The sequence below is a fragment of the Malaclemys terrapin genome, chromosome 12, assembly GCF_027887155.1.
Source record: "Malaclemys terrapin pileata isolate rMalTer1 chromosome 12, rMalTer1.hap1, whole genome shotgun sequence".
NCBI classification, from domain to species: Eukaryota; Metazoa; Chordata; order Testudines; family Emydidae; genus Malaclemys; species Malaclemys terrapin.
The window spans coordinates 46,569,540-46,590,604 of record NC_071516.1 but is presented as its reverse complement, the minus strand read 5'-3'; the positions used below and the strand labels follow the sequence as shown (position 1 = coordinate 46,590,604).

At 56.3% G+C, this 21,065-nt stretch overlaps 1 protein-coding gene across 1 annotated transcript; it reads right to left on the bottom strand.

The window, feature by feature from the left end:
* Nucleotides 1–66: 66 nt before the first annotated feature.
* On the bottom strand, nt 67–17,388 carry RPGRIP1 (RPGR interacting protein 1). The gene is made up of 25 exons (XM_054045214.1): nt 17,301–17,388; nt 16,954–17,010; nt 15,512–15,644; nt 14,887–15,188; nt 14,370–14,526; nt 12,876–12,995; nt 12,490–12,595; nt 12,055–12,078; nt 11,491–11,637; nt 11,237–11,310; nt 10,583–10,692; nt 10,168–10,247; nt 7,475–7,648; nt 7,254–7,371; nt 5,733–6,179; nt 5,195–5,364; nt 4,039–4,378; nt 3,714–3,898; nt 3,260–3,472; nt 2,759–2,900; nt 2,265–2,371; nt 1,819–2,011; nt 1,107–1,191; nt 484–614; nt 67–213 (listed from the first exon to the last, which is right to left on the bottom strand). Exons 1-25 carry the CDS (start codon nt 17,386–17,388, stop codon nt 98–100), a joined length of 3,819 nt encoding a protein of 1,272 aa, XP_053901189.1. The 3' UTR covers nt 67–97.
* Between the last annotated feature and the right edge of the window lie 3,677 nt (nt 17,389–21,065).

Sequence of the window (21,065 nt, the reverse complement as noted above, 5' to 3'; positions counted from 1 at the left end):
GACATCCTTCACCAGTGAGCTTTGAGGTGGGGGGAGGTCCCCCTTTGAACCTTACTGTGCCAAGTCCTTGCATGCCTTGTGGGAGCTGATGGGTCCTTCATTCCTCCTCCTCAGCCTTTCGTCTCCCCTCCCAATAGATGGCGCAGAGGGCAGCAGCTGCTTCCACAGAGACCTTCAGCCTCCCGATGGCAGAGCGGTCCTGAGGGCTGACAACTGCCGGGAGTGGGTAAGAGAGCAGAGGTGAGGGGAAGGGTCCGTGTTTCTCCAGGGCCATTCTCTGGCTGGGCCTGGTGTAGGACTTGCCTCCCCCAGCCCTGGGAAGGGACAGGACTTGCACTGCTGCAGCTCCCAGGACCTGGAGGGCAGTTGGCTCCCAGGTATAGATCCCAGCTCAGCGGCCAGGACCCTGGCCCCCTTTCATGCAGGTGGTGTGCAGGGGCACAGGAGACGGCTCATGCGGGTGCTGCTGGCTCCGTCACTCACCATCGAGGTCATGCTCCAGCACGTCGTTGCCTGTCAGCAGGATCTCACGCAGGTCTATGTAGGCAAAGCCCACGTCCTCACACTCGCCTCCTGTCCCAGGCAGGGGCTCGCTCACCACCACGAACTGCAGCCTGCAAGGGGGGGCAGTGGGTCTGGATCCTGCACCTGCAGCCAGCCCATCCTAGCCTGGCTCCCTCTAGAAAAGCCAAGTTGAAGGGCTCGTGGGCCGGGGCGCAGGGGATCTCAAGGAGCCAAAACCTCAGGGAGGAGGGCTGTGCCTGCCAGCTTTGCTGCTCTGGCCCAGGGAACCTTCTGGGGAAGTGTACAGCTTGTCTGCGGGAGGCAGAGCTGCCTAGGGAGGGGGCACGCTGGGCCTGTGTGAAACAAACGCCTCCAAGAGCTAAGGACCATCACAGACCGACTGGCAGGTTCCTGTGAGCTGCCTCATCTAACCTACAGCGCATGTTCTTATATAACACACGTGCTGCAAGCCCTCCCCTCCCATGCTCCACCCAGGGCAGATAGTGGTCGCAGTGTTCAGGCGCTTACAGGAACATGCTCTGTAAGAGCCTGTATGGGGAGGGGGGAGGGACTGGAATCCTGTCCCCAGCCAGGCTGCTCACCAGCTCTGCCCTGCCTCCTCGGCCTGCAGCATGGAGAAGAGGATTTCCCGCTGGCTGCTCACCCCCTCCGGGTCCAGCTGAATCACTGTGGGGGGCACAAGGCTGTTAGCCAGGGCGATGCTCAGTTGGGGGGGGGGGCAAGGGGAGGAGTCTGGGCGATGCTCACTGAAGGGTGGGGGGGCACCAAGGGGAGGAGTCTGGGCGATGCTCACTGAAGGGTGGGGGGACACCAAGGGGAGGAGTCAGGGCAACAAGCTGATGCTCACCTGGGGTCAGAGGGTGACAGTCAACCCATCTTCAAGCTCCCCCATGTTGCTCCGGTTCCCAAGCTGTTAGTGGTCCACTGCCACCTTCTCCCTGTTGGGAGGGAGCCCACTGGGGTGGGCATAGGCCATGCTGCTCAGCACCCCATGGAGTGGTGCAGCATGAGCTGGGGCGGTGGGGCCTTTGCCAGCTTGCACTGTCAGTGGGGGAGCTGAGTCCCTGGGAGGGGGCTGGGGAAAGGGGCACTATTAAACCAGTCATGGCCTCCCTTTCCCATCAACAGCGTTTCTGGGCCTGGAGTGATCCACTGTACAGCTGGCGCAAAGGGGGGAGATGCTTTTCCTCTCTCCACCCATTTGTCTCCACAAGGCATGAGACTCCTGCCCTGCCTCTGGGGGGGAAGGGCTGTGGGATGGGCGAGAGCCAGACCCTCCCCACGGCAGCTCACCCTTGCTGAAGTGGAAGTAGATCTCCTCGCCGCCCTGGGGCTTGCGCAGGGACAGGGGGGTCTCCGTCTCAGCCAGGGGCACCCCTGGGAAGTGGTACTCCACGTACAGCTGCTGGATGTGCTCACTGGCCATGGCCTCAGCCTCAGGGTGCAGACTCAGAGAGACAATCTCAATGTGGATCCGCTCCACGTCCTGACAGGATGAGGTGAGAGCAGGTCATACAGGGCCTGAGAGGGCGGGAAACAGTGCCCCAAACTCTTGTGGGGGGAGCGGGAGGGGAGGCTGGCCTGGCCAAGCCAAGCTCCCATCGGAACCCAGAAGGGCTCAGCAATGTCACTACAAGCTGTAGCTGCCCGATTCTCCTGTACCTGGCAGGGCTTTTCCCCCCTCCCCCATGGGTCTGTGCACCCTCTCCTCCAGCACTGCCTCAGGGTGGGGGCATTACCACCTTTGGAGGGCTCCCCAGGCTGGTCCCCACCACAATCTCATCACTGTCTGTGGTCTGTGCATCGCTGCTGCTCTCCAGCGCTGGCTCACCGGCCTCCTCGGGGGCTGGCAGGAACAGAGTACTTGTTACTGGGAGGGGAATTAGAATGGACCTGCCCGCCCCCTGCCCTCCCACCCAGACCATGGGCCATGAAGAGTATGGCTGCAGCCTGCTTTGGGGCTGGCTGCAGTGAGAGCTGTCAGAGCTGCACCTACGCCCAACTCTAAGTTTGTTCTGCAGCTGGATGGCCATGTCTCCCTCCTCCACCACAGTGAGCCCCAGTCCACAGCTGGATGCCCCTGTCTATGGCTTTACATTGTGCCACCTCGGGATGGGTGAGTGTGACTTTTAGAGTCAGATCTGGCACAGCATGAGGGGCTGAGCAGGGCCCTAGGGTAGTCTGGCCAGTTGGCACTGACAGCTGGGTGCCCATGGGAGGCAGGAGCTGGTACCCATGTCCTCAGGAGCAGAGCCTACGTCCAGTGCAAGGGATTTGGGCTCCAAGCGCTGGGTCCTGGCAGAGGTTTCAGCGTCCTTAGCTGAGTGTTCTGCTTCCTCCTCGCCAGCCTGGGCCTCCTTCCCCTCCAGTGTCCCCTGCATAGACAAACCCCATCAGGCTCAGGGAACAGCTCACTGCCAGGGGAGCTCTGGCCCAGCCCCATTAATACTGCCCCTTCTTGGATGCTGGTTCAGTGTGGGGCACTAGGCAGCCTGCGGGCCAAATCCAGACTGCCAGACGCTCATGAACAGACCATTGTATCTTATTGCTATCATTGTTATTGTGATGTGAAAACTTTCTCTGGAGTCCGGATCTTAAGTGTACTTGCCCAAGAAATTTGGACCCTGACAAAAAAATAACTGACTACCCAGGGTGTGGCGTGAGCGTTGGGCAGGGGACTTGGGTTGCTGCACCCTCCCTGCCTGCTTCCTGCTCCCTTCTCCCCAGCTCTCACCTCGGCGGTATCTCCCACCGGAGCCACCTCTTCTCCCTCCTCCAGGGTGTAGCCACTGGATGCTGGCACTGGATTAGGCTGAGTCTGACTACTGGCTTCCCCATTCCACCTTCCCCACTTTCCCCTGCATCCATCAGCCTTGACCGCCAAGATATGGAGCTTCTTCCTCTGGCCCTCAGGCTGCGATGGCGAGATGCTGGGAGCAAGCCGGGCCTGAGCAGGGTTCAGAACAGCACAGTCACACCAAAGCCTGGCAGCTTCCCCCCATTCCCACTAACCCGCTCCTTTTTCTATTGGGGTGCAGGAGTGGGAGCAGCACCCAGCAAGGCAAAGAGAGAGCGGGGGCTAGAAGCCAGGAGTTCTGACTCCCAGCCCTCACTCACTAAACCCCTCACCAGGAAGGTGATATTGTATGGGGCAGGTGTGAATTCTGGGCTGCTGGGTCATTCTGTACCTGGTTGTGTAGTGCAGCCCTTTCTTCCTCAATCAGCTGCTCCAAGGGTCTCTCACGCTGGTGTTTCCTGGCCCAGGCTGCTTGGTGCAGGGCGGCCCCCGGGGGCAGGTACCGATGCTTCCACTCCAGGCTGAGGCTGATAGAGCCATTGGGGTGCCCAGCTGGGTCGGTGAGGACAAAATCTCCTGCAGAGTAGAGAAATAGAGGCGTAAGGGGGCACAGGGGGTGGGGCTCTGGGCACAAGGCACTGAGGCCAGGGGCAGGGGAACTGTGCCTAGCTGTGTGCCTCATGAGCAATAGAGGATCTGGGTCCAGTGGCTTTCACCTGTGATACAGTGCCCGTGTGCCAGAGGCAACAGGGGGATCTGTGCTTTGCCCAAGTAACTGCCTGGCTCTGTATCCTCATCATCAAAGATGTACACGCAGAGGCTCTCTAGACGCAGATAGCGGTTGAGTTCAGCTGTGGAGCGCATGGGGAAAGTCCGCAGGTCTCCAAAGTGTGGGTTGTTGCTGGAGGGGATGATGGGCGTGTCGTGGTCAGGGAAGGTGAAGAAGCGGTACATGGCATAGGGGCTGGGCTGGGTGTTGAGCCAGCGACCCCGCAGGCCCGTGCAGCCTACAATCTGCACTTGCAGTTCATTCCACAGCCACTCAGCATCCAGGACCTAGAGGGGGAGACTGAGAAAGGCTGGTAACTGGGTGAGCAGAGGGCCTAGAGTGCATCCCATAGAAATCACGGCTTTGCCACATGGAAGGCTGTGACGCAGTAGGGAGCGGGGCAAACTGACCTGGGAATGTTGTCTAGTTTTACTGGGACTGTCTGCATGGGGGATGGAATAGCAGGGGGTGACTTTACTTGAGTAACAATACCTGAGCCCGGAGATGGATGAGGCCAGGTAATACCTTCTGTCTGGGAAACTGGATAAAGGCTGGAGGAGGAGCCGGGGGACGGCTGGGTGAGACGGCTGGACGGGGTTTCAGTTTGGAGCGGTTGGGGGAAACGGAGGGAACCCCAAGGCTGGGGTCTAAGCTCCCTCCCCCCTGAGGGACCTGACTGAGGAGTCCTGGTTATACCTACAAGCTCTGTTTGGGACTGTGTTCCTGTCGTCTAATAAACCCCCCGTTTTACTGGCTGGCTGAAAGTCACAGTAAATCGCAGGAAGTGAGTGCAGGGTCCAAACTCCCCCACACTCCATGACAAAGCCACTTTAGTGTCCAGAGTGCCTGAGGCTTCCCTTACAGGGATCCTGCTCTGACATGTGCCAGAGAGCTCTAGTGTGGAGCACATATCCCTATGAGGCCCTGTGGTTGTGTGCCACAATGGGGAGCCCCTTTTGTGGGGGCATATGTCCATACCGGGATCCTGTATCAGTGGGCATGGCCCTATAAGACTCCCCCTTTCTGGGGTGCATTTCCTTCAGTGTGAGTGTGTGTATTTACCCTCACATACTCCTCCCCCATGCACGCCCCTGCTTCCTCACCCGCTCCTTGTCCTGTTGCCTGCTCTGCTGGGTAGCTCTGGCCTGGGGCATGCAGGCTGACAAGTAGCCCAAGGCCTTGGTGCGTTCGCAGTGCAGCCGCATGGTCTGCTCCATGGGCAGGCACAACCTCATCCAATACTCCAGCATCCCGTAGTTCTCACCGCTCGGACCTAGAGGGTGTGGAGTGGGCAGGGGGGGGCATGCGGGGCGGGACACAAAGGCCGGGGGATAGGGATTGGGGGAGCAAGAAGGAATTAGGGCAATAGGTAACAGGACATGAAGGCCACAGGGACATAAGAATGGTTAGAAACCTGGCATATTCCCCAAGCTGATGCCAGAAGGGCTGGGGCAGGGTGAGCCTTGGCCCCAGGGAGGGAAGATGAGCGTATACACTCCCATGGCTGGAGAGCCTTTACTGTGCATGCAACTGAGCTGTGGCCCTGACAAGGCCAGGCGCCCTGACGGAGCAGCTGCCATGGCAGAGGGCACAGGGAGCTCTTTGCTGTAGAGCATCACTGTGGAGAGGGAAAGCTCTTACCATGTAGCATCGCTGTGGCATGCATGCGCTCCCCGCTCCCCAGAACCTCCCGGAAGCGCAGCCAACAGGAAGCCAGAGTGCTGTGGTCAGTAGCCGTGGCCAGGTGCAGGTCTAGGCGGGCGGCAGCTCTCTGCAGATACTGCAGGAAGAGGGGCTCAGCCTGTACCACATACTGAGACGTGAAGCTGTAGCGGGGCCGGGCCCCTCGCACCACCGGTGTGCAGTGTGTCTCGAAGTCATAGAAGGCATAGGTGCAGAAGGTGATGGGCTGGACTTCCCCCAGCAGCTGCAGTGCCTCCCCTGACAGCACTGCCCCTGCAATGTGCAGCTCAAACAGGTTCTCACCATGCCGCAGCACGGGGGCCTTGACCTCCTCCACATCCACATCACCCTCAGTCCACAGGAGTGGGAGCTGCCACGTCCCATAGGCCACATCCTTCAGCTGCTCTGGGGGAGGAGATGGGGCCTGTGAGGGGTGGGCATGTCCCCATCTTCTCCCCCCCTCTATCCCTAAGGCATAGCCTGTACAAGTCCCCCTCCCCTATCCGTTCCTGACAGGATTGACCCACTGCCTGTCTGCTGTCTTCCCCCCTCTTGCTACAAGCCCAGCATAGCCATCTGCCAGCCCAAGTGCTGTACAGCAAGCCAGGTGGTCTTGAGGGGCCAGTTCCCGCTCTGAACAGTGCCATGGGCATGCAGGGACCTGGCACAGCCTCTTGGGGCAGGGAACGCAAGCATAGGGTTACTATACATCCGGATTTTCCCGGACATGTCCGGCTTTTTGGGCTCCAAATCCCTGTCCGGGGGGAAATCCCAAAAAGCCGGACATGTCCGGGAAAATCGGGACATGGGGGCCGGCGGTGCCGGGCCGGGCCGGGGTCTCGGGGGGCGGCGGTTGGCTGGGCCGGGGTCTCGGGGGGCGGCGGTTGGCTGGGCCGGGGCCTCGGGGGCCGGCGGTGCCGGGCCGGGGGCTCGGAGGCCGGCGGTTGGCGGGGGCTCGGGAGCCGGCGGTCGGCAGGGCCGGGGGCTCGGGGCCGGCCGGGCCGGGGGCTCGGAAGCCGGTAGTCGGCCGGGCCAGGCCAGGGGCTCGGGGGCCGGTGGGGCCGGGCCGGGAGCTCGGGAGCCGAGCCGGCGGGGCCCGGCTGGGGGCCCGGGGACCGGCAGTGCTGGGCGGGCTGACCCAGGCTGGAGACGTGGGGGGGGGTGGGGTGGGGGGAGCCAGACTGGGCCGCGTCTCCTCCCCCCACACTCCCCTTACCTGCTTCAGGCTTCCCGCGAATCAAATATTCGTGGGAAGCAGGGGAGGGGGCGGAGTTGGGGCGGGGACTTTGGGGAAGGGGCGGAGTTGGGGGCGGGGCCCCGTGGAGTGTCCTTCTTTTGGAGGCTTAAAATATGGTAACCCTACGCAAGCACAGGTCCAGACAAAGGCCCATCCTGCCCAGCTCTGTTTCCAGCAGTGGTCATGAGTGAGGCAGGGGCAAGACTTGCTCCAGGGGCAGGTGGGGCTGGCTCTGCTCTTACCCTCCAGCTGGCGGATGCGGGTGCTGCGCAGATCCAGGAGCTGCGCCATTTTCTGCTGCTTTTCCTCATGTCCCCTTTTCTCCTGTTCAGCCTGCACCATCACACCTTTCAGCTCGGCCTGACAGCACACGAGGTCAGTTACACAGCAGCTCATCCCACAGCTCATCCTGACATAGCACCCGGGTGGGGTCAGTCACCCCCTGCACCACCACCTCCCCCACCTGATAGTCCCGGTTGATGCGATGCTGTAGGATCAGCATGTCCCGGGTTTTCTCCAGCTCCAAGATGGTGTCAGCATGGGCAGCTTCTGTCTCATGGCGTCTCCGGCTCAGGCTCCGCTGGGTGAACAGCGCCTCCTGCTCAGTCTCGGTGGGGAGCCTATCGAGGCAGGGGGGCTGTAGGGAAACGGGCAGGAGATGGGCTAGGAGTGAGCAGAAAAGAGCCACGCCCACCCTGCTGAATGAGGGAGGAGCACCACAGTCGCCAAAGCTGCAACTCCCCCGCGCTCGCCGGGACGCGTGGTCCCAGACCAGCCCCCCCTTGTCTTCCCAACACAGGCCGCAGCACTTGTCATGATGGGGGGGGGGGTCCGGCCCAGCCTCCCTAAATGCTTAACTCCCCCTACATAGAATAATAGAATCTCAGGGTTGGAAGGGACCTCAGGAGGTATCTAGTCCAACCCCCTGCTCAAAACAGGACCAATTCCCAACTAAATCATCCCAGCCAGGGCTTTCTCAGGCCGGGCCTTAAAAACCTCTAAGGATGGAGATTCCACCACCTCCCTAGGTAACCCATTCCAGTGCTTCACCACCCTCCTAGTGAAATAGTGTTTCCTAATATCCAACCTAAACCTCCCCCACTGAACTTGAGACCATTACTCCTTGTTCTGTCATCTGGTACCACTGAGAACAGTCTAGATCAGTGGTTCCCAAACTTTAACAATCTGTGAATCCCTTTCACTAAAATGTCAAGTCTTGTGAACCCACTCCTAAAAATGAATATTTCCAGGGATTTTCTCCTTTACCTGAGTATAAATTATAAAAGCAGTGATCTTGGAAATATAAAATTTGTTTTTATGACATGCTTATTACACACTTATTAATTATTATTTAGCAATACAGTATTTTTATTACATTATTAAAATGGCAACACTCTTCCAAGATCTGACTTTTGTAGCTTGTATCGCTTTGAATAAGCCTGTTACAGGACAAGGCTCCTATGTTTCATCAAGGAGTATCAGATGTAAAACAGCATGAAGGTATTTAAGAAGCCAACTCAAAGAGTTCCTCCTATACAAGCATTCAGGTCTTGAGCAATCCATGCAAACAGCGCACGTTACAACAAAGCTTCAACTTGTTCTTCATCGTAATTTTAAAAACAATACTAGCTGCCTATTTAATTTAAAAAACAGCAAAAAGTATCCATCTCCCTTTCCATTTCTTATAAGTCTTGAAGTTTATATCTTCTCAGTGTGATAGAGATTATTTATTATGCTCTAATAAATTTGTTAGTCTCTAAGGTGCCACAAGTACTCCTGTTCTTCTTTTTGCGGATACAGACTAACACGGCTGTTACTCTGAAACTTGTGATAGAGATGTTTGCTTTGATCTGCTTAGCTCTTGGAAGTCCAAGGCTCCGGGCTGCTGGCCCCGTGCTGCCCACTGCCCCTAGGGACAGCTCTGTCCGCCATTAGGGAATTTTTTCCTGAGAACCCCCTGTAACGGTTCATGAACCCCAGTTTGGGAACCACTGGTCTAGATCCATCCTCTTTGGAATCCCCTTTCCGTAGTTGAAAGCAGCTATCGGATCCCCCCTCATTCGTCTCTTCTGCAGACTAAACAATCCCAGTTCCCTCAGTCTCTCCTCATAAGTCATGTGCTCCAGCCCTCTAATCATTTTTGTTGCCCTCCGCTGGACTCTTTCCAATTTTTCCACATCCTTCTTGTGTGTGGGGCCCAAAACTGGACACAGTACTCCAGAAGAGGCCTCACCAATGTTGAATAGAGTGGAATGATCATGTCCCTCGATCTGCTGGCAATGCCCCTACTTATACAGCCCAAAATGCCCTTAGCCTTCTTGGCAACAAGGGCACACTGTCGACTCATATCCAGCTTCTCGTCCACTGTAACCCCTAGGTCCTTTTCTGCAGAACTCCTGCCTAGCCACTCGGTCCCTAGTCTGTAGCAGTGCATGGGATTCTTCCGTCCTAAGTGCAGGACTCTGCACTTGTCCTTGTTGAACCTCATCAGGTTTCTTTTGGCCCAATCCTCTAATTTGTCTAGGTCCCTCTGTATCCGATCCCTACCCTCCAGCGTATCTACCACTCCTCCCAGTTTAGTGTCATCTGCAAACTTGCTGAGAGTGCAGTCCATCCCATCCTCCAGATCATTAATGAAGATATTGAACAAAACCGGCCCCAGGACCTACCCTTGGGGCACTCTGCTTGATACCGGCTGCCAACTAGACATGGAGCCATTGACCACTACCAGCCATTGACCGTTGAGCCCGACGACCTAGCCAGCTTTCTATCCACCGTATAGTCCATTCACCCAGCCCATACTTCTTTAACTTGCCGGCAAGAATACTATGGGAGACCGTATCAAAAGCTTTGCATAGCACACAGCAGTCGCCATGAGAGGAAAGACCACTCCAGACCTGCTGACTCCCCTACATATGGCCTTGTGCTTGCCATGACAGATGGCTTCCCTGCACTTGCCATGACGGGTGAGACCAGCCCAGTCCCCCTGACTCCTCTACACAGGGACCAGCCCCACCCCACCTGCAACGTCCCCCGCACAGGCCCCAGCTCTATGCCCTTTACCTGCCAAATGCTGCTAGAGGATGGGGCACCTACTACACCCCATGAAGGGGCCTGAGATTGGCCAACCCTGGCTCCTCCCTGGCTCGTACCCACCTGGGACCGGGTCAGATCAGGCTTCTGCTCTGGAATTTGGTTCCCCCTCTCCACTTCCTGCTTCAGCTCCTCACTCCGAGCTGGGGACAAGACAGGAGTCAGGTCTGGTCACCAAACTGGTTGTGATACAGAGCAGGCCCTGGCCCCGTGTGACCGGGACACATTCTGCCCCCCACCACACGTGTTGCACACCAAGGATCCACCCCCTCCCTCAGGTGTCACGTGGCCAGACCACATGCACCCCTCCCCCCCGACTGCAGTGCACGTGTGATGCCCCCACCCCAGTGAGAGGGATTAGTCAATGGTGACGCAAGAACTCCCCATTGGGATGAAGCTGCCATTTCAGTCCCGTGTCCCTGTGCTGGTACTGAGATTCCTTCCCCCCCTCCCCGCACTGTCCTGCCAGCCCCCTCACCTCTCTCCTGCGCCAGCTCCTCCATCAGCCCTCTCTTCTCTGCCAGCTCCAAGCTCAGCTGCTCCTCCAGCCGTGAGATGTTCCCATGCCGCTGCTCACAGGCCAGACTGCTGCAGCAAGAGGGGCAATGCTACAGTGTTACCCCAAGGGCCACAAACCCAAACCCTCCATGAGGGGCTCCAGCACACATGGTGCCCTGAGCCCTCAGGGCCCTGGGAGCTGCTTCTGCATGGCTGGGGCAATTCTTTGCCAGGCCCCACCCAGGCATGGCAGATTGAGGGTGAGGGGGTGTCCCTATGGGTCTGCCACACTCACACTGTACCACAGACTTGGAGAGGGCTTCCTAAGGCTCTCCCCCAAAACCCCCATCCTCCAAGGTCAGCCCTTTGGGATCAGTCTCCTGTCTCTGGCAGACTCTGGGGCTGCTCCAGACCTTTGCCTATCTCCTGCAGGCCAGAGCTCCCAGCCCCAGCCGTCCGACCCTGAATGGAGCCCAGAGAGGAGGCTGAGCAGGCATCAGACAGATCTGGTGTGACTGGACCCCAGGCTGTGGCATCTCTAGGGATCAACGGGGGCTGAGACTGCTCACGTGACATTGGGCACCATGGCATAGCCCCACTGCATGGTGCGGGGCTCGGCCACATTCAGTCTCACCTCTCCAGCAATTTATCATAATCCTCTTTCAACAGGTCTCGCTCCTTCTCCAGGGACCTGATTCTCTCCTGAAACTGAGAGAGACAGAGATCAGCTCCCAGACCTGGCTCCCGCAGCCAATGGGGGGGGGGGGGGGGGGGGGTGAGCCTGTCAGGCTCTTTCTCTAGGGTTAGAAAGGGACCCCCCCTACTGACTTCAGGGAAGCTGGCTTCAGAGTAGGGAAAAAGGGGTCTCCAGGACTTGGGGCTCCCTACCTCCTCCAGTGCCCCCTGCAGGAATGAGATGCTCTCCACTTTGCTCTCCAACGCCAACACCTTCTGCGTCTCCGCCTTCAGCTGCACAGTGAGCTCCTCCACCTGGGCCAGGAGGGCCTCACTGCTGGTTCGCAACATCTCCTGGTTCTGGTGAGGGAGGGGAAGGAAGAAAGACCAGCACAGGCAGGAGAGAGGGACGCCGACCCCTCCCTGCTGCAGGGCCACCAGGATGGAGGGACCTGGAACCGAGTGTGAGAACCCAGGGACAAGGGGGTGGAGGCTGGATATAGAGAGACTCTCTTTGCCCCAGCCCCCCCATCTGGAGTGCAATGCCCTCGGGACGGGTCCCAGCGGGGGGAGGGAATCTCTTGTCCCATCAGTGTAAAGGGGCGCGCCTTTCCTGGGATCTGGGGGGCAGGTCCCATCAGGGTTGTGTGGGCAGGGGAGCCCCCGCCTGCTGGGGAGTGGGTCCCAGTAGGGTACTGGGGGGGAGCTCTTGTCACATCAGCACAGAGACTCTCCCGTTCTGGGGCAGGAGGGGTCCCATCATACATCAGTATTTACCTGCTGGAGCTGGCTCTCATACGCCTGGGAAGAGAAATCACAGAACTGCCATCAGTGCTGCTATGTGGAGCCTATTATTTGCTGAGTGCTGACTTGGGAGGGCTTTGGGCCTGGCCTCTCCCAGAGGCCCTCAGAGCTGTTCCCACCCCCCCGCCCCTGCACTCCCAACCCCGGGAAGCAGGTTCACTGATCCCACTTGGAGGAACAGACGCAGACATGAGGGGGTGAAGGCGGGGCAAGGGAACTGACAGCTGGGGGTCTTTCTCTCCTCTCCCCCTGTGTGGCACAGGAATTGACAGCTAGGGGGTCTTTCTCCTCTTCCCCCCCCCTCCTGCCCCTCCGGGTGGCACAGGCAGGAGAACTGACAGCTGGGGGGGGGTCTTTCTCTCCTCCCCTTCCCCCCCCCAAGGTGGTACAGGACTGGGACTAATTCACCTCCTGCAGGTCAGTGAATCGGCCTCTGGTCACGGCCAGCTCACAGCTCCGCTCTCCCAGGAGCCGCTGCAGCCGGATCAGCTCCACGTTCCCCCGGATGGCGGCTCTGCAAGGGGAGCAGTGGGTGGCTTGAGCTAGGGCAGCAATCCCTGCAGGGGACCCACAGTCCATCTGTCCTACGCCCCCAACGTGGGCCTGGCACAACCTCTCCCCCGACCATCTGGGCCTGGCATAGCCCCCCTTCCTTACTCTCCCCTGTCTAGCCCCAAAGATAATCGGAGTCACTTCCTCTTCCCGCCAGGGCTATCTAGGCCTAGACCCCCACTCTCCCCCAGGCCCAGCAGAGCCACCCCCTCGCCCAGGGGGCACCCGCAGGGGTGCCATACCGATGCTCCAGGGCCTGCTGGTGGTACTGCTGGGACGGGGCCCCGTCGAGGTCCATCTCTCTCCCCCACGCCAGGCATTGTGACTCAGGCTCCAGTTCTGCCAACACCAGGCTGTGGGATCTGTGGGGAGCAGGGACCTGGGCTGACGCACTGACCCCTAAGGAAGTGTGGGGCAGGATCAGAGGACACAGGTGCTAGGGTGATGCCACATTGATTACAAAGGGAGCAGGGGGCTGGAAGGCAAGTTTGGCAAGCAGACTGCAGGATTAGGAAGTTTGACAGAGCACGGAGAGGGCACTTGCAGCACCACTCTGGTCACTATTAGCACCAATTAGGTCCCCCCCTCAAGGCCTAACTGGTCAGGGCTGTGCCTGATTACTGGGCCAGCGGGGTTGGGAAGGTAATGAGCTCACTAGCCAATGGGCAAGTGGTTTGAAAAGAGCACAGGAAAGGCCTGCTGGATTCTGGAGTAGAAGTTGCTAAGCTGGGAGACCCTAGCAAGAGGGAACTCTCTGAGCACCCCACAATTCTCCTCCCACCTGCAATGCACCCGATGAGGGGCCAGAAAGCTGGACAACAGTGCAGAGGTCTGGATCTAGTGGTGGAGGGATTGAGGAACTGTATTGTAAGTACATGCTTGTGTGCTCAAGTAAGAAAGTGTCAGAGCAGTCTGTAATGGTGGGGGTGTGGCACCCTGTCATAACTAGAAAGGGAGGGGTAACAACCCTCCTGTATACAATACTATAAAATCCCTCCTGGCCAGAGGCACCAAAATCCTTTTGCCTGTAAAGGGTTAAGAAGGTCAGGTAACCTGGCTGACACCTGACCCAAAGGACCAATAAGGGGACAAGATACTTTAAAATCTTGGAGGGAAGGCTTTTGTTTGTGTGCTCTTTGTTTTTGGGTGTGTTCGCTCTTGGGACTAAGAGGGACCGGACATCAATCCAGGTTCTCCAAATCTTTCTACACAAGTATCTCATATTTCAAACTTGTAAGTAACAACTAGGCAAGATGTGTTAGTTTTATCTTTGTTTTCTCAACTTGTAAATGTTTCTTTTGCTAGAGGGTTTACGTCTGTTTGCTGTAACTTTGAACCTAAGGCTAGAGGGGGTTCCTCTGGGCTCTTTAAATCTGATTACCCTGTAAAGTTATTTTCCATCCTGATTTTACAGAGATAAATTTTACCTTTTCTTTTAATAAAATTCTTCTTTTAAGAACCTGATTAATTTTTCATTGTTTTAAGATCCAAGGGTTTGGATCTGTGTTCACCAGTACATGGTAGAGCTGAGGCTGCAGCTCAGTGGACCCTTAGCAGAGGTGGCGGCTGAAATGCCAAAGGAACACATGAACAGTTATGAACTTTTTAAAAACAAGGCCAGAATCAGAATGGGGCTAACACCCATGCCCATCGGCGGTTCAGAACCCAGGGAGGGAAGGTATTTGAGGGAGAGGACATGGGGCTGTGGACGATAGTGGAGTGGTGGAGGCACTCACAGTTGGGATTCAGGGGCTGCTACCCCTTCCATGGTGCTGGGTGGGGGACGGACACATAGTCTCTCCATATCGACTCGTACTCCCTCTGTGATGTGGTCTCTGTATCTTGGGGGAGCTGTGTGGGTAGGCCTGGCCTCTGGACCGCGCACCCGCATCCCTGCACAGGAGAAAAAGGTGGGATGAGGCCTTGTGTCTTCCTGATGCTAAACCTGTAGGGGCAAAGGATTCCTAGGGGACTGGGCTGAGGCCAGCAGACTCCCTTCACTTGAGAGATGATTCCAATACACAAAAGCAGAGCTGGGAAAGGGCCTGCCCAGAGGCCAGGATGGGTCATCCCCTGGGCTCTTCACCAGAGCTTCTGCTGCCCCAGACCGGCTCTCGGGGGGGGGGGGGGGGGGTCTCACAGACCCTGGGCTCCCACCCCTTTTCTTGGGGAGGCACTGCCCCAGGATCCAGGCCCTTCAACCCCTAGCAATGGTGCTTTCCCCTACTCCCTGTCCTGATCCATCCCCCTCACCTCTGTGATGTCTCTCAGTCACCCTCCCGCCTGCGGTGTGAACCTGCCGGAGTCCGGTGTCCACCCGGGGTTGGACGTAGCTGTAGGGCCAGTGGCGCCTGCACCCGTGGAGCTGCAGCTGCTGCTTGTAGGATAGCAGACGACTCCGCAGCCCCTCATTGTGTCGCTCCAGGTTCCACACCCGCTCCTGCAGTTCCTCCAAGGACTCCTCCAGGTCCTGGCCTGACCACCTGGCCCTGGCACCTAGCTGGCCCTCAACTTGTGCCCGCTCATGAGTACGTCTCAGCAGCTTAGTGCCCAACCTAGGGAGGAAGCACAGGTAATGAACCTCCGTCTAATCCATCCCCGCACACACGCTGCCACAGCCCCTATCTTACCCACCCCCCGTGCGTCCCTCAGCCTGTGCCTGCTTGTGGGGGAGTCTCACACACATCCCCCCCCCCAGGGAGTGGGGAGCACAGCCCCACTCACTCCCTGTGAATCTTCTAACCCCAGGCCCCCTTCCTGCGTCACCACAGACACCTACTTCTGCAAGCCCTGCATACCCACCTCTGCCCCACCATGTCTCTGGGAGCCTAGGATCCTAACGGTGAGGGTGATGGCTTTCATGGGGCCCTGCTGGTACCTCTTGATCCTGTCCTCCTGCTTGCAGGCAAACTCCTTGAGCACCAGGTTCTCGTCATGTAGACGTAGGAACCCATCCTCCAGCTCTGCCCGGTTCATCTGGCTCACATGCTGCCGTGTCCATGCCACTGGCTCTGAAAGCCCAACATCAGGGAGTGAGGGGCAAGGGGCTTGCACAGATTCTACTCTACGGGGACTAGGGCTAGTGGCTAGGACCAAGGACTGCTGGGCTTTCTCCAGAGTTCTGGGAGGGGAGTGAGCTCTAGGGGTCTGAGCATAGCTGTGAGCTCAGAAACAAACAGTTGTGAGGTTGGAATCAATGCAGAGGAGCACAGGACCAGCTGGGTCTCTGTGAGGAAAAGAAGGCAACCCAGCCCAAAATCCCCACCCCAGTTCATGAGTGGAAAGATCTGAAGGTGGTTCCCATGGCTGACAGAACGTAACCATCTACGGAGTCCGACAGTGGCATGCTTTCAGGAGCGCCTCAAGGGACAGGGCTTGGACACAAGTCAGTGAGAGCAAGCAAGACCTGGCCTGCCGAGGGGTAAAGGAAGAGAATGGGAAGCAGCAGTGGCTGCTGTGGGAGGAAGAGCTATAGCTAAATCTTCCTGCAGAGCCAGCCCATTGGAGGAAAAGGACAAGAAGCTGGAGGGTATGGAGGCTGAGGTTGCAGTTTTAAAGAAAGAACTAAGCACTGGGCTCCTTGGGGAGAAAGAGGGCCTGTGCTGAGAGTCTGGCCATTACACACTGGAAGTGTGGGGCCCACATGGCTGCAGTCACAGGAGGAAGAATTAGGAAGCTAGCAGACAGCACAATGTTCGACCTAACAGCTGAGGGAAGGGCAGCTTTGACTCTAGACTAAAGATTGTCATTCAGGGAGCAGTGGGGGTAGGAGAGGAACTGAAGTGGGATCTGTTATGGGCTGTGATGGAGGTTGTACAAAAGGGGATGTGAAACTGAGTGTTTGTGTCCATTTTGTGGTGTGGATCCCCAGCTCGGTATTTGTCTGTCTGAGCGGGCCTTGTGTCCTCAAGACAAGGAGGCAGCGCTAGCCCTACCCCCAACTGGTGAAGTTCTGGCTGGTGTTTTGCCTGCTGCAGAAGCTGGCAGGAGCTAGGATGGGGGTGGGTCCATATGTCCTTGTTGTAGGAAGGTGGGCACATTAAAAGGCACTTCCCCAGTAAGAACTCAGACTTCAGGGAAATGGACTGTATCCCTGAGAAAGACTGCCTCTCTGAACTGGGGGATACCTGTCTTCTGCACAGAGCTGTGCTTGGGGAAAGTACCCTGTCTGTGCCCCATTGCCCCCTCTGAATGGGGTGGTGACATAGGGTGCTGGTGGGGGTAGAGGCTCATCCTTTCTAGTGTGCCATGCTATCTACCTCAGCCTGTGTCAACCCTGAATCCCTTCACTGTTTGTGTGGGGTGGGCCCCTTTGCTCACCTCTCATCCGGGTCTTCACCCCACGGGCCTTCGTGGGACGAGCAATGGCTGACACATCTAGGAAGTCACCAGGAAAGCAGTTAGAGCATCAGTCTGTCATGGGCAGCGGGGGTGCTGGGATGAGCCCAGGGACAGCAGTGAAAGTGAGGAGGATGGGGGTAGATGAGGGGGAATAGGAGAAGAGGAAGGGGGATCAGGGATGGTTGAATGGGTGAGGTGTAGAATGGATTGGGGGGTTAGATGAGTGAGGGAGGAGGCCTTGGAGGTCAAAGAAGGCATCTGGGGGTCCCTGTGCCACCCCCCCATTCCTTGGGATCCCTGCATTGTTGTTGTGATGTGGCCCTTACCTTGAATAGCTGTGATCACTGAGGGCTTCGGGCTGCTATCTCTGACAGGCAGGTCTCCGGCTGTCTCATCCAGCAGGAGTAGTGACATAGCAGCAGGCGAAGCACAGTCTGGAAGGCAGGGAGAGAGGCAGTTACAGGTGGCCTTCAGGGGTCCAGTCCCCAGTCATGTCCCACAGTGGGTGAACCCAGCCTGGAGGGGGCAGAGCTGCAGCTTGGACACTTGTGGGGAAAGACCACCAGGGCTTGGCTCTGCAGCTGCCTCATTAGCCTGGGGCAAATCATTCACGTATCCATTGATATATGGGATACCAAGGTGGCTTCCTCCCTCCGCTGTGCTCCTGGGGGTGGGATGGGGGATCAGCTCAGTTCTGGGGTTGGACCTCCACTCCAGCCCCACATCTGCGCTGTCTGCTCCGTCCCCAGGTGAGGCACCTGCCCCAGTCACAAGAAGCAGCACTAATCCTGCATAAGGCTCTCCTTTTGGCCCCCCATCCCAGCTGTTGGGTACTTCTCCCCCTCACGCACAACCCCCTCCCAGCCTGCTGACTGCTCTGTCCCTGGAAAGAGCTGTCTTGGCAGCTGTGGAGGAGGATTTCCTTCCCAACTAATCTGCTACCATCTGCCAGAAAGTAGTGCAAGCCCCCTGACGATCCACTGCCCAGTCATGCCCCTGTGAGGGCGTGGGGGTATAATGGCAAGGATGTGGCACGAGGAACAGCACTGACATGAATCAGACTCAACAGCCAGCTTCTGTGCAAGCTTCCTCCAGACATCACTGGGCTCCCTCCACCCCAGTTCTGCTGAAACCTCTCAGTCCAGACACAGAAGGCCACTGCTCTCCCAGCCCTGGACTCTTCATGCCCCACTGCTCCACCAGTGCCCCTCGCTCCCAACCCACAGACCCCATGCTATTCTGGCCCAGGGCTCCCCTAACTCTGCTAAGGTCCCTCACTCCACACCTAGAGATTCGCTGCTCTCTCAGCCGAGGGCTCCGTATCCTGATCACAGCTCAGTCAATACCCCACTCCTGACCTGCAGCCCCCTGCTAACACAGCCTGGGGTTCCCTTAAGTTCTGCTCGTGACTTGTAGTCGCCATACTCTGCTCACCCTGGGCTGCACAGTCTGACCCCAGCTCTACCAATGTCCCTCACTACCAACCCACAGTTCTCCTCCTATCCCAGCTCTGAGGTCCCCTGTAGCTCTGCAGTGCCTCTTGGTCCCAACCTACAGCTTCCCTGCTGTCTCAGCCCTGCATTTTTACTCTGCTCCATCTCACCTTGCCTGTCACTGTCTCCTGTCCTGGTGCTCTGCCCAATGCCAGTGTGAGTCTGGAAGGAGAGTGTAAAGCTCTTGTAATCCTCTGCTGTGTAAGCTCATTAGGACAGGAGGAGGGAAGGCCAGGGGGGTCTTGACACCTTGTGCAGCATGAGGTTAAGCAGAGGGGCAAATTCCCCTCACCCCTGGGGCATTCCTTTCATGCAATTGGGATCACGGGAGAGCACGAGCTGGGGGGTGGGGGTGGAGAACAGCTCCAGGGATGGGCTCTCCAACTCAGTACTCATCTGGGACATTGCCAGAGGGAGCCTGTGAGTCTAGAGAGCAGAAGAGAGTGACTAGGATGTGGGGGCTATCCATGCAGCTGCACATGGCTGGGGAACTGAAGGGTGTGTATGGGGGGGGGCGGATTGTGTTTGCCTATACACGTGTGGGATGGAATTGGGTGGGGGGGGTCTGTGAGGGGTGAGTGTTTCTGTGTACATGGGAGAGGTTGTGAGGGGTATTTGTATGCCTGTAAATGAGGGCATTGTGAAGGGGGTGTGGCAGGCATGTGGGGGAATCTGTCTATGGGGAGTTGTGGTTGTGTATATGTATGTGTGAGAGGAGTGTGTGTGTGGCTTATGGGGGTAGGTGTGGATGTGGGGGTGTGAGGCTTGTGCGGGGGGAAGTTGTGAGGGGGCATGGGGACTGTGACATTCTGTACATAAGAAAGGCCGTACCGGGTCAGACCAAAGGTCCATCTAGCCCAGTATCCTGTCTACCGACAGTGGCCAATGCCAGGTGCCCCAGAGGGAGTGAACCTAACAGGCAATGATCAAGTGATCTCTCTCCTGCCATCCATCTCCATCCTCAGACAGAGGCTAGGGATGCCATTCCTTACCCGTCCTGGCTAATAGCCATTAATGGACTTAACCACCATGAATTTATCCAGTTCTCTTTTAAACGCTGTTATAGTCCTAGCCTTCACAACCTCCTCAGGTAAGGAGTTCCACAAGTTGACTGTGCGCTGCATAAAGAAGAACTTCCTTTTATTTGTTTTAAACCTGCTGCCTATTAATTTCATTTGATGACCCCTAGTTCTTGTATTATGGGAATAAGTAAATAACTTTTCCTTATCCACTTTCTCCACATCACTCATGATTTTATATACCTCTATCATATCCCCCCCTTAGTCTCCTCTTTTCCAAGCTGAAGAGTCCTAGCCTCTTTAATCTCTCCTCATATGGGACCCGTTCCAAACCCTTAATCATTTTAGTTGCCCTTTTCTGAACCTTTTCTAGTGCCAGTATATCTTTTTTGAGATGAGGAGACCACATCTGTACGCAGTATTTGAGATGAGGGCGTACCATTGATTTATATAAGGGCAATAATATATTCTCAGTCTTATTCTCTATCCCCTTTTTAATGATTCCTAACATCCTGTTTGCTTTTTTGACCGCCTCTGCACACTGCGTGGACGTTTTCAGAGAACTATCCACGATGACTCCAAGATCTTTTTCCTGACTTGTTGTCGCTAAATTAGCCCCCATCATATTGTATGTATAGTTGGGGTTATTTTTTCCAATGTGCATTACTTTACATTTATCCACATTAAATTTCATTTGCCATTTTGTTGCCCAATCACTTAGTTTTGTAAGATCTTTTTTAAGTTCTTCAGTCTGCTTCGGTCTTAACTATCTTGAATAGTTTAGTATCATCTGCAAACTTTGCCACCTCACTGTTTACCCCTTTCTCCAGATCATTTATGAATAAGTTGAATAGGATCGGTCCGAGAACTGACCCTTTGGGAACACCACTAGTTACCCCTCTCCATTCTGAGAATTTACCATTAATTCCTACCCTTTGTTCCCGGTCTTTTAACCAGTTCTCAGTCCGTGAAAGGACCTTCCCTTTTATCCCATGGCAGCTTAATTTACATAAGAGCCTTTGGTGAGGGACCTTGTCCAAGGCTTTCTGGAAATCTAAGTACACTATGTCTACTGGATCCCCCTTGTCCACATGTTTGTTGACCCCTTCAAAGAACTCTAATAGATTAGTAAGACACGATTTCCCTTTACAGAAACCATGTTGACTATTGCTCAACAATTTGTTTTTCTATGTGTCAGACAATTTTATTCTTAACTATTGTTTTGACTAATTTGCCCTGTACAGACGTTAGACTTACCGGTCTGTAATTGCTGGGATCACCTCTAGAGCCCTTTTTAAATATTGGCGTTACATTAGCTAACTTCCAGTCATTGGGTACAGAAGCCGATTTAAAGGACCGGTTACAAACCTTAGTTAACAGTTCCGCAACTTCACATGAGTTCTTTCAGAATTCTTGGGTGAATGCCATCTGGTCCCGGTGACTTGTTAATGTTAAGTTTATCAATTAATTCCAAAACCTCCTCTCGTGACACTTCAATCCGTGACAGTTCCTCAGATTTGTCACTTACAAAAGCCAGCTCAGGTTTGGGAATCTCCCTAACATCCTCAGCCGTGAAGAC